General features: G+C 51.1%; 1 protein-coding gene across 1 annotated transcript; it reads right to left on the reverse strand.

Moving 5' to 3' along the window:
- Positions 1-328: 328 nt before the first annotated feature.
- Positions 329-6,336, reverse strand: ARTN (artemin). The gene is made up of 4 exons (XM_031969262.1): positions 6,101-6,336; positions 3,443-3,572; positions 2,339-2,477; positions 329-2,206 (listed from the first exon to the last, which is right to left on the reverse strand). Exons 2-4 carry the CDS (start codon positions 3,485-3,487, stop codon positions 1,725-1,727), a joined length of 666 nt encoding a protein of 221 aa, XP_031825122.1. The 5' UTR covers positions 3,488-3,572; positions 6,101-6,336; the 3' UTR covers positions 329-1,724.
- Between the last annotated feature and the right edge of the window lie 11,312 nt (positions 6,337-17,648).

The raw sequence follows: 17,648 nt of genomic DNA on the forward strand, positions 1-17,648 counted from the left end.
GTTTTAGCTGTGATGATGGAAAGGCCATCCAATTCTCTCTTTCCTCGGTCCCAGGACTTGCTGTCCACATATGACGAGTAGGAGGAAGACAGAGGGGTTGAGTCCCTGTAGCCCCTGGATTGTTCAGGATATTTAGTTCCTATGTACATTTCCCAGGGGGTTGGAAAAGTCCTACTAGAGGGAAGAGAGAAAGTCCCCAGTGGCCGGGAAGAGACCTGAGAACTGAGAACTGACGACAAAGGATTTAGGAGGCTCTAACTCCAAAGACTTTATTTTGTAAAATCCCAAGATTCAGAGACCTCAGAGACTCCAATCCTACCATGCTCCAGATGAGGAAAGGAAAGGGCTTAATCACCAAGGTCAGGAAAGCCATTTCCCCTAAACCTTGGTGCTTCAAATCAAATCCATTTACAATGTGACAGCTAATCTGCACCGCCCCCCTCAAACTCTTCTCTAGGTTAAAAATGCTCAGTTTCTCCGATGATTCCCCAGATACACGGGTTCCAGACCCTTCTCCATGCTGATCGCCTCCCCTAGAAAGAAGCTCGTCAGTGACCTTCTTAAACACGGCGTCCATTGGCTGGACAACCATTTTGGGGGTATCACTAGAAGGGTCTCAGTAAGGTTTGATTTGAGGCTTCTCTGGGCCCTTCTAGCTCTGGCCACCTGTGACTTTGGGCTTAAATTGGGGGAGGGAGAAGCCAGAACTGGGCTGCCCCTCTGCAGTTGGGTTGGGAGATCACTTCTGGTGGGAAGGCCCCTGTCCCAGGGTCTAGGTCTAGGGAGACGGACAGAGCCCCTACTGCTGGAAGGGGACCTGCCCCAGGCTGCTGCTCTTTCGGGTCATCTTCAAGTGGCTAGAAGGACTGCTTCGTGGAAGGAATGGGTCTCTCAGTGCCTGGCATGAGCTCAATGGAGAATCCATCCCCAAGGGCCGGGCATGTGTGAACGTTTTCTGGCCCAGCTGGCAGAGGACAAAAGACACCAGCCGGAGCAGTAACATTGGTTCATTTGGGGGGCACCTTCCTCTGGTACTTTTTGGGTTACAAAGTGAGACCACCTCACTTTGGGAGGTCATCAAGACTATGGACAAGACTCCTCGTCCATAGACGAGACTATGGATACTCCTATTGGACAGAGGAGGACGTTGTGGCTCAGAGAGGGAGAGGAACTGTGGTCATAGGACTAGCCGAGAGCTTGGCTCCCAATCCTGCATCCTTTGTTGTCCTTCCCCCCACACCCCCACTCCCTAACTGGCTGTGGCCGGGGCTCACTACGGTGGAGTAGGGAGAACCCCGTGGTCCAGTCCTGGCTTCCAGGCCCTGTCCAGTGCCCGGAGCCGGCTCCTGTGCCGCTGGGAATGAAGGCTGACCTTCTACCATCCCAGACCTCCCTGGCTTCCTAAACTGGTGGCCCTCCCTCCTCTAACCAGGGCTTAAATAAATAACTTATATAATAAATAGCTGCCCCAGGGCCCGGGGCTGCCCCAGGGCCCAGATCTCCTCAGACCAGGGTACAAATCGTGCCTCCCCTCGGCTCCTGCGGCACTCTGTGGCCACCCTGCCAAAGGCCCGGGTCTGGGGTCCCGGCAGCTGTCCATCTCTTCTGCTCCCAGGCTCCGGCAGGCCTTGCGGGGCTTCTCCACACCCGCCCGCCTAGCCGGCAGGTGAGTAGCCCAGAGGTGGGCTGCCAATGGCTTCGGGCTCCAGGAGGGGGCCACTGCCTCAGCCTAGGCAGCCACAAGCGGCGGCAGAGAGGCTGTCCACCGTCCTCCAGGTGTTGCTGACGTCCATGAAGGAGACGGCTTTGTAGGCCGTGGGCCGGCAGCAGGGGTGGCTGAGCACCCGGACGGAGCCCCTCCCGGGCTGGGTGGGGAGGCGCAGGCGGCCTGTACGCAGCAGGTGCGCCAGGGTGATGTCATGGTTGGAGCGGACCTTGGGGCAGGCCCCGCTGCAGTACTGGAAGCGGATCAGCTCGTCCGAGTCGTGGCCCAGGCCCAGCTCATGCACCCTCACCAGCTCTGTGCGCAGGTGGCAATCAAGCTTTGCCCTCCGGGGGCCCTGGCTCAGGCTCTGGCCCCGGACTCTCTCCCGTTGGCCCAGCTTGCCCCGGGCCCCGGCCTGCGCCTGGCCTTGCAGCAGGGGTGACAGCGCTGGCTTTGGGCCCCGGCCTCCTCTCAGGGGCTTGGGGGTGCCCGGGATTGCATCTGAAAGAGAGGCACAGAGTTCTTGGGGAGCCCATACCCGCCTCCTTCCCCAGACCCCAGGAGCCTGCAAAGGCAAACGTCCGTCCTGGCATTCCCTCCTGCCCCTTTCCACCTTCTCCCCCACGCACTCACCAGGCAGGACATGGGCACTGGCTCTGAGGGCTCCAATGAGGGGTACCCTGGGCCCCACGCTGCAGAGGACAGGGGGCAGCAGCAGCAGCAGCACCAGCAGGAGGAGGGCCACCCTGGCTCGGCGCTGGCACAGGGGTGCCTACAGGAGGGAGCAAGAAGAGCGCACAGCTGGTGGAGGAGGAGACCGAGAAGAGATCCGGCTCCCCCTTAGGAGTCCTCCCCCCAACTGAAGCTCCCCCCACCCCAGCACTAATGGCCTGGAACCTCCTGGGCCCCCCTTCTGCTGGCTCTCGGCCCCCCCAGTTCTGCCCAGCAGAGACTTCCAAGCTAGCTCCATCCTTGCCCATTTGCCCCCCACCAGCCTCTGCCTCCCGGCCTCTCCCCAGGTTGGTCCCTCCCTCATCTCCAGATTGGCTCTTCATCCCTTCCACCCACCGGACCTCGGGGTGGGTGCCCAGTGTGAGGCAGTGTGGCCCAGCGACTCCCACCCCCGACTTTATCCTGAGGCCCCCCCCAAGGCCCCTTTGACTCTCCTCCAAACTGTCCCTTCCTCCAACTTTCAGCTTGAAAAGCTTCCTGCAGAAGGAGGGGTTTGGGCGAGTGTAGAAGCAAGCCAGGGAAGCTAAGAGGCAGAGGTGCAGAGGGAGAAGTCTGAAATACCCCCAGAGGGTGTATTTAATACTGGAGGTAATAGGGAGCCACAGGAGATGGAGGAGGGTCAGCCTTGAACTTTAGGCATCTAAAGCTAAAAGCCCCATGGGCCCTTCCCCTCCCCTTTCCCATGTGGGACAGCCCCAGCAGCCTTTCTCCGCCATTTCTATAACCTTCCACTTGGGACCCCTCCTATCCTTATTGAAGCTCTCCCCAAAGTCAGCCTGCCCCACTTCATCCCCTGCCCCACCTTCTCTCCCCTTCCAGCCTTCTGGGACTTTTTGCCTGGGGCCCTTCGCAGCTCTCAGACTAATACTCTGGCCATCCTCTTCCACTACCCAGGCTCTTCCTCTCGTCAGCCTCTACCTCTGGCCTCCGAGAGGCCCTTCCTCCAGCCTCAGCGTTGCCCCTCCCCTGGATGGGACCGGGGAGACCTGGGCTTGGATCACTTACTAGTCTGTTGGGAGGGTCCCTGGGAGTCTTTCTTCTCCACATCATCTCGGGCTGCTGGCTTCTGAACCCCTCCTTTTCTGCCCCTTCCTCTAGCTGGCAGCACCCCCAATCACCAGACAGGAAAAGAACCCTGGAAAGAGAAGCAGGAGATCTAGAGCTTTGCTTTGGACTCTGGGGGCTTTGGGAGCGATTCTTACCCCCCTCTAAGCTGCCTGAGGCGCCTGGGTGGTAGAAATGACAGAACACTGGACCCAAATCAAGAGCCAAGTTCAAATGCAGACTGATATATACTAGTATGTGACTCTGGGCAAGTGGCTCCATCTGCTTCTCTCAGTTTTCTCGTCTGTAAATTGGACATAATAGCACGTTTCCCCCAGGGCTGTTGTGAGGATAAAATGAAACCAACCTTAAAGGACTAGAGAACAGCTAGGGTTAACTATTCCTCAGCATCTTCCTCTGTAAATTGGAGAGGGGGAGACTAAGATCTCTCTCCAAGCCTCTTATTCTATACCTCCGAGCTGATGAGCCACGTAGGGCTCCGGGGGGCCTGGGTCTGGAAGCCCACAGCTACCTGTGCTCCCGTGCCCACTCCCCGTCTGTGGTGCCCCCCCCCCCTTTGTGGAGGCTCCGGGGAATTCTCGCCTTCGCTGTGCCCCTGGGGATCTGGGGGACTCGGAGAAAGGCCTTTTGTCTGGGTCTCAACTTCTTCCTAGCCCTACACGAGCTGATATGTGGACGCTACCTGCCTCACAGGGCATTGTGCAGTAAGGAGAGCGCTTTGTCCTTGCAAAGTGCTGGAGAAATGGGAATTGTGGGTAACAGCCTGGGGAGGAAGGCCGGCTAGAGAGGATGGTGAAAAGGAATAAATGGAGGCGAGGATCATAAACAAATCTTCGGTCACAGGTAGGGAGAATTAGACAAGGACTATGTGCCCCCCTCTTCCCCCAGGACTGTCACCTCTGGTCTGGGCGAAGGGCAGCCTCATGGAGAGGGGGCACATCTAAGCTGCCGTTCTAGCTGAAAACGGCTCCTCAGAGCGACCTGGGCCAGAGCCTAGGCTCAGAGAAAGGCTTGGGTAACCACCGGTCACTCTGTGCCTCAGTCTCCCCGCCACATCCCCACACAGCTTGGAAAGGCTTCCTCTGACTGGAGGAGACCCTGCTGTAGCTCGGAGTGGCCACCAGGTGACAGCCTCTGCCCGATCGCAAGGGCAGTCAGCACCGCGCGCGGGCTGCCCGCAGTTTCCACCTGTTGTTGAGCCAAGGTCTGGGGGCAGGCAGCGGCCAGCCCCTCCCTTTGCAGTCCTTGACCTCCAGAAGGCCCCAGGCTCTCCCGGTCCAGGCTGGGGGCTCTCTCCTGCCGAGTCCTGGGAGGTGGAGGGAGCTGGGGAGCCTGGCAACTCCCCGGATACAAGATGCAAGGCTCTGGCTACTTGCCCACCCCGCTGCCCGCCAAAGAGCACCCAAGGATGTGCCCGGGTGCTCCTGCCCTGGAACTCTGGATCACTCCATGGCTCTGCTGGGCTCCTCTAGCCCTGAGCCCTAATCCCCAAGCTCTGGCCCAGCTGGCAGGCCCCAGCCTCTCACCCAGGGCCTCCAGGCCGGCCCCAGTACACTCCTACACAGGGTGCCCCCTTTGAGCCTGGCACTGTTTTGCCCACACTTGTCCATTCTGAGCTTACCGGACACTCCCGGCCAAACCAATCTGCCCTTCCCTCCACGATGAGACATGATTGCCAGCCTGAAGCCCCCTTCCCTCCCCCAGGTCTGTGAGCATAATGACCTCCAGGCCCGGGCTGGGGCTCTTACAGATGATGCTTCCCCCCCCCCCCCCCCCCGAAAACCCAGAACGTCTGGTGGGACTCGGGGCAGCCCCTGCCCCCCCCACACTCCGTGTGAGCTGCTCCTCTGGGTCTAGGGTTAAGCTGCTGTGGGCTGTGCTGGGCCAGCCTGGGGTGGGGAATGGGCAGAAGGTCTAACAGGGCCCCACTTGCCTCCATGGTCACTTGGTGGGGGAGGGGAGGAGAATGTGGTGGCGGTTCTGGCTTGGCCTAGGGATGCCTCCTTTGGGGATCTCTAAGGCCTTAGGGGCAGGCCAGGCTGGCCGCCTCCCTCCCTTTGGATGATAGCTCCCTCTCCCCTTCCTGCCCCTTGTCCCTCCTCCAGGGAGTCTTCCCAGATAGCCAGGCTTTTGGTAACCTTCTTCCCCTTACCCTAGGGCCCTGTCCCCGGGGCACCTGCTGCCGCTGGGCCTCCTGGGACTTTCTGATGGCCCTTGGCAGTGAGTTCAGCCCAGGCTGCTGCCTCTAAGATCTCTCTCCCTAGGCCTGCCCTGGCTCAGGAGCTGGAGGGGAAGGATTAGCCCTCGGTCTTTTTCCGGGGGGAGCATCCTTGTCCTCCGCTCCCCCTCTTCCCCCAGTGGGCCTGCTCTGGGAAGATGCTTCTGCCCCTCCCCTCCCCTGCGACTTCCACCAAGCTCTGCCTACCAGGCTCTCCCAGCCCTGCCCAAGTGAGGCGGGAGGGAGACCGGAGGGGGCAGCGCTTCTCCACGCCCCCACCCCGGCCGGGCCAGGCCAGGTAGCCTTTGCTCCGACTCCTCCTGGATCCTTGGGGAGCCAGATATGGAGACTCCCCCCACCCCCAGGACGCAGGTACTCACCTTCCCCTTCAGCGCGGCGGTGGCGGCGTCCCGGGCCCCCGTGGCTGGGGGCGCCCCGTTAGGAGCCAGGGTTCCGCAGGACCACGCGGGGGCTCCTCACCTGGGGCTCCGCACCTGGGGCTGCCGCCCGCTCGCCCGCCACGGCTCCGCACCGAGCCCGACTGGGCTCCCTGAGGCCGCGACGGGAACTCGAGTTACTACCGCCTGCAAGGGGCGGGCTGGGGGCCGGGCGGGCTGCGGGCGGGAGGACAGGGGGCTGGGGCGCTCGGGGGGCGGTCTCACCGGCAGCCAGCGCGGGGCAGGGCCGGGCAGGGCCGGGCAGGGCGGGGCGGGGGCGGGACGGGACGGGACCGGGCTGGGCCGGGAGGGAAGGAGGCGTGGGAGGAGGCGGCCGCCGACCGGGGGGGGGGGGGGCCGGCGGGGGGGTGGGACTAGGGGTCCGGGGCCACAGAGGGAAAAGGCAGGGAGGAGCGGGACGGCTGAGGAGGTGACTGCTAGCTAGACGCCTGCCCCGGCGATCGGGGCCTGCTCCCGGGGTTTCTCCCCTGCCCGGGAGCCGCCTCCTTCCCGGGGCCCCCAGATGCCTGACCCTGAATCGGGGGAGGGCCCCCTTCGGCCGGGACTCCGAGCTCCGCGAGGCGGAGGGGAGGGACCGCACTGCCGGCGGACTCACTGGACGGCCCCGGAGAGCGGGCAGGAGGCGGGCGGGGGCCTAACCGGGAGCCCTGAACTGAGGAGATCCCCGGGGGCCCGGGAGCCCGGGAGCCGCGGGGTGGGCGCCGTGGAAAACGAGGCCACGGCGGGACTCACCGGTCAGCTCGCGGAGGCGGGCACGCGGAGGGTCCGCGCCCAGAAAGCCGCGGGGCTCGCTGAGAGGAGCCAGGGACCAGCCGGGCCCGCGGGCTTTGGGGCCCCGTCTGAGGGGCTGAGCCCAGCTCCATCCCTCTTCCTTCGCTCCGTGCCTTCGCAGCCGCTGCCGTCTGGTGTCAAATTCCAGCTCGGGAGTCACCTGATCCGGATCTCGGGGCTGGGCCGGGCAGGGCAGGGCGGGGGCGGGGAGGACGGAGGGCCCCCCGGTCCCGTCAGTCCCCCCCCCCAGTCCCATCCCCCTGGGCTGCTCACCTGGTAGCTCCCCCGGGGGCCGGCCCCTTCCAGCTACCGTGGGCCTCCTGGCACCTGGGACAGCGCCCCAGGGACCGGGAGGGGAGAGAAAGGGCACTAGTGTCTATTCGGAAAGGTAGGTGGGCGGGGGAGCTCCCAGGATACTGGCCTGAGGAAGAACTGCGGGGACGGGACCCCCAGTACAAGTGGCTGCGGGCAGCTGGAGACTGAGAGCAGGGAAGGGAAGGCCAGTCCGGGAAGAGCTGAGACACTTCAATGGCAGTGGAGGGGAAGGGGAAGAGGGGACTAATTGGTTGCATCCTGGGAGGATGAATAGCTTGTCTTGACTGAAGCCACCATTCTTGCCTCTCTCCTGAGAGCCCTACCCCTTGGCCCCTGGCGTGGGGAGGGCACACAGTGAGGAGTACCTGACTCACCACCTCACCAACCGTTTGGGGCTCTCCGGGCTGGGCCGGGCACCCGGGGCCCTGGGAGTCGGAGCCCCCACCTGGCTCTCCAGGTGAGTTTAGTTCCTGCTGCCTCAGAGAGCCCTGAGTAGGGACGAGGCATTCACTGGGGTCCCTGGAGCTTAGGCCTTGGAGCCTTGACAAGGCAGGGCTCACAATCCCAGGAATCCTAAGGGCCCATTCTCTCAAGGGTCCATCCCCCAACATTCTGGGCAACTTGGGCTTGAATAGGGAAGTCAGGCACTCCCTTCTCACAGCTACAAATTCTCACCACAGAGAACTTCCTGGTCTGGAGGGAGATGGGTCACTTCATCCTGACCCAGAGCAGGATTTCCTTTGACCAAAAAGTCTGACAGCTCATCTGGCCTCTGCCTGAAGACCTCCGGTGAGGAGGAGCTCCCTACCAGTGGGACACAGTGCGGCCTGTGGTGGACAGCTCTGATTCCTGGAAGTGTTTCCTTAGAGTAAAAGAGCCCTGTTCAGTCAACTAGAACATGACCAGTTCCTCTGTCACTCCACAGATATGAGGAGGCGTGGCCCTTTGAGTCGGTTCAAATCCAAAACATCCCCTGTTCCTTAAGATGATTAACATTTGGCAGGATTCTGAACCTTACCTCATCTCGGCCTGCCTCTCACGCTAAGTCCTCGATGTCCATCCTCCATGGCCCCCAGAAGTGAACATGACACACGGACCACATGTGCTCAGCCCGGGGCACCCCCTCAGCTCCCTCATTCCCAGAGCCGTGTCTATCTCATCGGCTTTTTGGCAGCCACGTGACACTGTTGATTAAGATAGTCTTTTTTCCAGATCCTTTTCAAAGAAATTGCTCTCTTAACCCATCCTCTCTCTGTACCGTACTTCAGTAATTAATGTTTTAAACCCAAGTATAAAATTTTACATTTAGTCCTATTGAAATTCAGAGCAGATTCCGTCATCAGCTGCTGATTATCATGGCCAGCTTCAAGCCATCCATCTGCTCATTTGTTAATTGGGCCGTCCCTGGCTTCACTTAAGCAACTGACCCAAATTATGGAACAGGACGGCCAGTCGGTAAACATTTCAATGGCTGCTTTCTGCCAGACGTCACGCAGAGTGACGAGAGACTGGTCCCTGGGATGGCACTAAGACTCCTCTTGGAGGAACTGTCTCCACGGTGATCACCCAGCCACCCCCCCAGGGCTCTCTGTGAGAGCCAGGATTGGAAACTCGAGCCACGAATTTCCGAGGCAGCCCCGGAAAGCTCCCAACGTTAGGCTTCTTGTACTGAGTCTCCTGGTCAAAAGGATGGCTCTTCCATTGTTCGTGGGGTGGAGCAGGACAGGTCTCAGCCTTTTCCCCACCACAGCCTATAAAGGCTCCCCCGCCCCCAGTCTTCCCTCAGGTTAGGTACCCCCACTTCCTATAACCTGGCCATATACTCATATTATCTATACATATGTGTATGTCCATATATACACATGTGTCTACACATAGATGTGTGTACATCTGTGATATGTCTACGTATGTGTGCCCACATGTATTTATTGCATTGCATGTGTTGTCTACTAGGTATTATTGCAGATGTGTCTACACATGTCTACACAAACATACATGCATGTCTAAACATGTGTGCATTGCATGGTCTGCACTACCGTTGCCTACATGTATGTGTGCATGTATGTATTGCGTTGTGTGCATGTCATATGTTCTGTGTGTCTGCATATACACATATGTGCGTAAGGCTTTTGTATCATTCACTATACTGGCCTTTGTACTTCAAAGGAGGAAAGGGGCTCTGAAAGGGAGAAGTGAGGAGAGGGCACATATCTGGTGTGAGACTGAGGGACTCAGGAGAGGGAGCAGCAAACTTGGGGGACTGGAAAAGGGGAAGGTGTGGATGGCAGCGCATTGCAGCAGGGTTGGAGCTCTGGTGCACGGGTCTGGGAAGGACTTGAATGCCAGGGAGGAGAGGAGGAAGGAGCTGATCTGAAGGTTCCCAAGGTTTACTTTGGACATTGACCTTGGGCAAGGGGGCAGTGGGCAGAAGAACAGGGAAGCAGGCGTTTTCTAGGACTGCCTAAAAAGGGGGCTCTCATGTCTCTGGGAATCAACTCGCTGGCTGCTTGCCAGGATCTGTCTGTCAGTCTCTGTGTTACAGAGATGCCGTGATCCCAAAACAGGATCCAGAAAAGGCACAAATGATTAAGGGTCAAGTTTCTGAAGCCCTTAAAGTCCCCCAAGAGCTGGTCGGTTTTATAGACCTCTACAAGGAGAAAGGGCTGAGCAAGACCTTTACTTGGGCCATTACTTTGGGGGTACACTCAAGGCCATTACTTTGGGGGTACATCTAAGGCCATTTTGGGGGGATACACCTAAAGCGGAGCTGGAGTAGGACAGGACCAGAGGAAAAAGGAGGGAGCCAGCGATTGAAATGGTACATGGTGGGGAAATAAGAACGCTTCTATGAGTTGCTATCCTATGTAGACCCCCCCCCCCCCCCCCCTCCCCAGAGGGATAGATGACATGGTCTACATCCCAAAGACTTGGGTGAGTCCCACTTCTGCTATTTGTTCCCTGTTTGATCCTAAACAATGTCTACTCTCTGATATCCATACAATGAAAAAAAGATGGACTAGATGGTTTCCGAGGCCCCTCCAGCTTTTAGCTATGATCTGACCATCCAGGTAGGTGGGAGCTACAGCCACTGAAGAGAGAGGTCATGCTTATGCTAAAATGTGGACTGCCTTGGACTGGGTTCTGGGAACAGGCTTCCTTACCACATGGCTCTCCCACTGTAACTGTTTGCTACCTAGGGAACCCTGAGGTAAGAGAGAAGGGTTGCATAGCTGTCACCAATTAGTCAGTCAATCAACAAGCATTTGCCTGGCACTCAGTAAGCACTTAATGTATGTCTACTTTCAGTCAGTCAACAAGCATTTATTTATTTTTTAAATGAAAGTTTTTTTCAATCAGCAAAAATCTGTCTTCTCTACCTCTTACTTCACCCCACCTCCCAATTGAGAAAGAAAAACAAATTCCTGTCACAAACATGTAGAGTCAAGCCAAAAAAAAAAAAAAAAAATCCACATTAGCCATGTCCAAAGAACATATGTTCCGTTCTATCTTCTGAGCCTTTGCCTCTCAGCGGACGGACAGAACGTTTCACCACGAATCCTCCAGAATCACGGCTGGTCACTAAGCCGCTCGGCGTTCCCACGTCTTGCAGAATTGTTTATCTTTATAAGGTTTTTGTCATCGAATCAATTATCCTTCTGGTTCTCTTCATTCTACACCAGTTCATGTATTTTCCCAGCTCTCACTAAATTACCCCTTCCATCATTTCTTATAGGCAGTAGTGTTCCAACACACGCATCTACGGCAGCTTGTCCGGCCGCTTTTCAAGCGTGGGCACCTCTCTCAGTTTCCCATTCTTTGCCCCCTCAAAAAGAGCGAGAAATATTGTTTAAAATTCTTTCTGCTTAGGCACCTCTAGCAAATGAGAGAATTATAAAGTGCTGAGCGCGGTGCAGGGCACTCTGTATAAATGTTAGCTCTTATCATCATCATTGTTGCTACCTCCTTTTCCCTCCTGTTTCATTATTCCTTGAATTGTATTTCTGTACTGAACTTTACAGGTGTGCTGTGTGTGTGAGTGTGTGTGAGATTGCGTGTGTATGTGTGTGAGTGTATGTGTGTGTATTTATTGGGTGTCTCAAATATCTTAAACTTTAATAGCTTAAAACTGCATTAAAACTTGGGGGACCCTCTGTACCCTTTCCTCCTTTGAGTAGTCCATCCCCCTGCTCTTTCCTTAGTCTGTATAGACTTCTACTTGGGCCCTGATTCCTTGGATAGTTTTTCCTGACCTTTCCCTCCTTTTCCATTGTCCTTTTAGAATGATCAAAACATAATAAAACCACTCCCTCGGTCCTCTGTCTATTTAGAGGCTTTGCCTGGGACCTCCTAGCTCTGGAACAGTCTACCACACCTGCCTTACGTTCCTCCCAGAGACTCACCCATCCCTCCCTTTTCCTATCAGCGAGTGGGAGCCTCCATTTTGTGGAAGAGACAGGCTAGCCTGATTTCAATATCCTCCCGATCCTGTTCCCAATTTCCTGCTTCTCACACCCTCCTTGATCTTCAGCTCCCTTTTGTTCATGGCTTTCCAGGGTGGAGGCGGAGGGGAGGGAAGACCGTTTTGGGGATTAAAATGAAATCTACTCCTGGGTAGGAACTGTTTTTCTTTTTATCTGTACTTGTATGTCCAGTGCTTAACTCCGGGCCAGGGATTTGTTGCTGTTCATTTGTAAAGTGTCATTGACTCTTTGGGACCCCACGAACCAAAACACTCCAGGCTCTTCTGTCGTCCATTATTTCCCAAACTCTGTCCAAGTTCTACCCACCTCATCCTCTGCCATCCTCTTCTCCTTTTGCCTTCAATCTTTCCCAACATCAGGGGCTTTTCCAATGACTCCCATCTTCTCATTGACATGAAGTGTCAGCTATAGTATTGACCTTTCAGGGAACAGTCTGAATTAATTTCAGTATTGACTGACCTGATTTTGCTCTGCAAAGGACTCTCAAAACTCTTCAGGACCACAATTCAAAAGAGTTGATTCTGCAGCACTCGGCTTTCCTTACACTCTAGCTCTGGCAATCATGCATAATGGAAAGACCACAGTTTTGATTATAGGGACCTTTGTTAGCAAGGTCTGCTCTGCTTGTCAGTATGCCGGCCAGATTTGACATCATTTTCCTTCCAAGGAGGAAACATCTTTCCCTTCCATGGCTGTGGTTGCTGGCAGCAGTGATTTTTGAGCCCCAGAATATAAAATCTGACACTGCTTCCATTTCTTTTCCCTGTATGTGGCAGGAAGTGATGGGACCCATTGCCATGATATTAGTTGTTGATGGTGCTGGTGGTTGTTGTTTTTAATGTATGGCACTTCAGGCCAGCTTTTACACTTTTCTTTTTCACTCTTATCAAGAAACTTCTTAATTCTCCTTCAGTCTCTGCCATCAGACAATATCTTCTGCAAATCTGAGATTGTTCATTTCTCCTAGGAAGCTTAATTCTGGCCTTTGATTCATCCAGCCTAGAACTCCACACGATGTAGTCTGCATGTAAGTTAAATAACCCTGTTGCACACCGTTCCCAATCTCAAATCATGTTCTAGGTTCAGTTCTAACTGTTGCTTCTTGACCTGCATACAAGCTCCTCAGGAGACAAGCTGATCTGGTCTCTGATGAGTTGCCAACTTTTTTTGTGATCTGCACAGTGAAAAACATTAATACAGAAGTAGGTTGTTGTTTTTTCTGGAACTCCCTTGCTTTCTCCATAAATCAGTGAATGCAGGCAATTTGGTCTCTAGTTCCGCTGCCTCTTCAAGAACCAGCCTATCATGGATCCACACTTAACACTGTATACCAAGATAAGATCAAAATGGGTCCATGATTTTAGGCATAAAGAGCGAGATTAAAAATAAATTAGAGGAACATAGGATAGTTTATCTCTCAGACTTGTGGAGGAGGAAGAAATTTATGAGCAAAGAAGAACTAGAGATCATTACTGATCACAAAATAGAAAATTTTGATTACATCAAATTAAAAAGTCTTTGTACAAACAAAACTAATGCAAACAAGATTAGAAGGGAAGCAACAAACTGAGAAAACATCATCCCAGTTAAAGGTTCTGATAAAGACCTCATTTCCAAAATATAGAGAGAATTGACTCTAATTTATATGAAATCAAGCCATTCTCCAATTGATAAATAGTCAAAGGATATGAAAAGACAATTTTCAGATGATGAAATTGAAACTATTTCCACTCATATGAAAGGGTTCCAAATCACTATTGATCAGAGAAATGCAAATTAAGACAACTCTGAGATACCCACTACACACCTGTCAGATTGGCTAAGAGGACAGGAAAAAATAATGATGAATGTTGGAGGGGATGCGGGAAAACTGGGACACTGATGCATTGTTGGTGGAATTGTGAACGAATCCAACCATTCTGGAGAGCAATCTGGAATTATGCCCAAAAAGTTATCAAACTGTGCATATCCTTTGATCCAGCAGTGCTACTACTGGGCTTATATCCCAAAGAGATACTAAAGAAGGGAAAGGGACCCTAAATGTTTGTGGCAGCCTGGTTTGTAGTGGCTAGAAATGGAAAATGAATGGATGCCCATCAATTGGAGAATGGTTGGGTAAACTGTGGTATATGAATGTTATGGAATATTATTGTTCTGTAAGAAATGACCAGCAGGATGAATACAGAGAGGCTTGGAGAGACTTACATGAACTGATGCTGAGGGAAGTGAGCAGAAACCAGGAGATCATTATATACCTCAACAACAATACTGTATGAGGATGTGTTCTGATGGAAGTGGATTTCTTCGACAAATAGAAGATCTAACTCAGTTACAATTGATCAAGGATGGACAGAAGCAGCCACACCCAAAGAAAGAACACTGGGAAATGAGTGTAAACTGTTTGCATTTTTGTTTTTCTTTCCAGGTTATTTTTACCTTCTAAATCCAATTCTTCCTATGCAATAAGAGAACTGTTCGGTTCTGCACACATAAATTGTATCTAGGATATACTGTGACATATTCAATATATATATATATATATATATATATATATAGGACTGCTTGCCATCTGGGGGGGGGGGGGGAGGGGGGGAGGGGAAAAATCAGAACAGAAGTGAGTGCAAGGGATAATGTTGTAAAAAATTACCCTGGCATGGGTTCTGTCAATAAAAAGTTATTAAAAAAAAAAAAACCCAGCCTACTCTTCTGGTAATTCTTAGTTCTCATATGGCTGAATTCTAGTTTATAGAATCTTTCCTTTCTTTTTCTTTTCTTTTTTTGCCCTGAGGCAATTGGGGTTAAGTGACTTGCCCAGGGTCACACAGCTAGGAAGTGTCTGAAATCAGATTTGCATTCAGGTCCTCCTGAGTTCAGGGCCGGTGCTCTCTCCACTGCGCCATCTGGCTGCCCCTAGTTTATAGAATTTTAAGCTAACCTTGCTGGCATGTGAAATGAACACAAATGTTCGGTAATTTGAGCATTCTTTGCATTGCCCTTCTTTAGATTTGGGGCAAAAACTGATCTGGAAAAGAAAAGCCCAGTGGCCACTGCTGAGTTTTCCAAGTTTGTTGACATATTGTTTGAAGCACTTTCACAGTATCATCTTTTAGGATTTCAAATCTCTCAGCTGGAATTCTGTCACCACCTCTAGGCTTATTACTAACAATGCTTCCTAAGGCCTACTTGACTTCCTTCTCCAGGGTGCCTGGCTCTAGGTGAGTAACCCTACCCTCCTGCTTATCAGTGATGTTAAGATCTTTCTTTCTTGCATAATTCTTTATATTCTTGCCACCTTTTCTTAATTTCTTCTGCTTCTGTTAAATTCCTACCATTTTTGTCTTTTATCACGCCCATTTTTGCATGAAACATACCCTTACCATCTCTAATTTTTCTTAAACAGATCTCTTTCCTTTCCCAGTTGATTATTTTCTTCTAATTCTTTGCACTACTCTTTTAGGAAAACCTTCTTCACCTTGCTAATTTTCTGGAATTCTGTGTTCACTTGGTATAGTTCTCCCTTTCTCTTTTACCTTTCACTCTCCTTCTTTGATCAACTATTTTAAAGTTTCACCAGATGACCGTTTTTGCTTTCTTTTACTTCTTTTTCTTCAGAATGTTTTTTGTCACTGCCTCCTATAGGATATTTCTGAACCTTTGTTTATAGTTCTTCAGGCTCTCTATCTACCAGATCCAATCCTTTAAATCTATTCATCACTTACTCTTCATATTCATAAGAGTTGGGGATGAAAAGTCCTCTTACACATAAGGGATTTTTTCTTAATCATTCCTATGTGGTCTAATGGTTTCCCCTAATTTCTATGATGTAAACCTGAATTTTGAAATAAGGAACTTATGGTCTGAACCACAGTCAATTCCTGGTCTTGTTTTAACTGATTGTATAGAGTGTCTCCATCTTTGGCCGCAATGCATACAATCGATCTGATTTTGATATTGACTATCTGGCAATGTCCATCTTCAGAGTCACCTTCCGGGTTGTTGAAAAAGAGTGTTGAAAAAGACCGATGAATTACCTTGACAAAATTCTATTAGTCTCTGCCTTGCTTCATTTTGTACTGCAAGGCCAAACTTGCCTGTGATTCCCATTATCTCGATTTCCTACTTTAGCATTGCAATCCTGTATAAAAAATGTGACTGAATCATTGCCTTGTTGGAAAAGAGGGATTTGCATAGTTCAATGAAACCATGAACTATGCAGGGTTAACCAGGACAGACGTGTCACAGTGGAGAATCCTGACAAAGGGGCATCCACCGGAGAAGGAAATGGCAAGTCACTCAGAATCTTTGCTAAGAAAGTCCCATGGACCGTCATAAGTGATGACAGATACGACATCGAGGATGAGCTCTTCAGGTCAGAAAGTGTCCAAGGCACTACTGGGAAAGAGCAGAGTTCAACTACAAGGAGCTGCTGAAAAAATGAAGTGGCTGGGTCAGAACTGAAAGGAAGTTCAGCGGTGGGTATGTCTGGTGAGAAAAAGAAAACCCGACACTCTAAACATCAATAATGGATAGGAACGTGGAATGTGATATCTATGAACCAAGGTAAGCGGGATGTGGTCAGACAGACAGAAAGACTAAACATCAACATTGTGGGTGTCAGGGAACTTAAATGAACCAGAATGACTGAATTGAATGCAGGTGATCATTACATATGTTACTGTGGACACAAATCCTTTAGAAGAAATGGAGTAACCCAAATAGTCAATAAAGGGTGAAAAAAGGAATATAGAAGCATATTCTCAAAAAATGACAGGCATTTAGCAGTTGCTTAATAAATGCCCTTTTTCCCTCTTTGTCCTTCTTCTGATCCTTGATGATGAAAGGATTCAGAGAAAACTCGTGTATCATCTCCCCATATTAGAATGTGAAGTGTATCCTTGTTTGGTCCTTTATAATTATTTGCTTATGTTTCACTTTGTATATTTCTCTTGGCTTCTGCATATCCACCTCAAAGTTTCCACGCAGCCTGGTCTTTTCATCAGTAATGCCTGGAAATCTTTTCTTTCACTTAAAGTACATTTTCCTCTATAAGATTATATTCAGTTTTGTTGCGTAAATTATTCTCCTTTGCCCTCTAAAATATCATGTTACAAGCTCACCGCTCCTTTTTAGTGGTGGCTAAATTGTAAGTAATCCTGACTGGCTTTTTGGTTCTTGAATTCATTGTTTCTAGCTGATTACAACATTTTTTTCCTTTGACTTGGAAACTTGGGGGTTTTAGCTATACAGCTAGATCCTGATTTATGTTAGAATAATGAATCTTGGGAAGTGATCATATTATTCAGATTTACTATTTGATGTAATAATCATTTAAAAAATAAGCAACTAGTCCCAGCCCAATAGAAATATATCAAAAAATATTGAAATAAATTTCTTATCGGTAAGAAAAGATTTCTGATTTAAGTTTATCTTGGGTAGTTATAGAAATCAACATTTTAAAAATTTAAAAATTAACGAATATCTTATCTAAAGATAACATCTGTATCGATGTTAAGACAAAAACATCATTATTTCCATTTAAAAGATTTTAGCAGCTATGCTCTTGTCTTCTCTTCCTTTGAATCTTCATACATGCTCTGGTAGGTGTAGAATTTTATCCACATCTCAATGAATTTGCATGCTGTCATTCTTATAAAATGAGCCAAATACATTGACTGACTTGGGACATTATCTAAAGTCAAGAAGGCCTTAAATGTGATAATGTTATCCTTGCAAAAGTTTTCAACAAGTTGGGCTAAAATAACTTGAAAAAGTCTTCAAAATCAGCTTTTGTCACCTATGCTTTTATTTAGCTGCCAAAGAACTGAAATTGATCGATGACAGAGCTTGAGGATTTTGAGATTTATAGGCAAGTATAGATTTTAATTTAAAATCTCCTTTAAAAG

Source organism: Sarcophilus harrisii, chromosome 4, assembly GCF_902635505.1.
Source record: "Sarcophilus harrisii chromosome 4, mSarHar1.11, whole genome shotgun sequence".
NCBI classification, from domain to species: domain Eukaryota; kingdom Metazoa; phylum Chordata; class Mammalia; order Dasyuromorphia; family Dasyuridae; genus Sarcophilus; species Sarcophilus harrisii.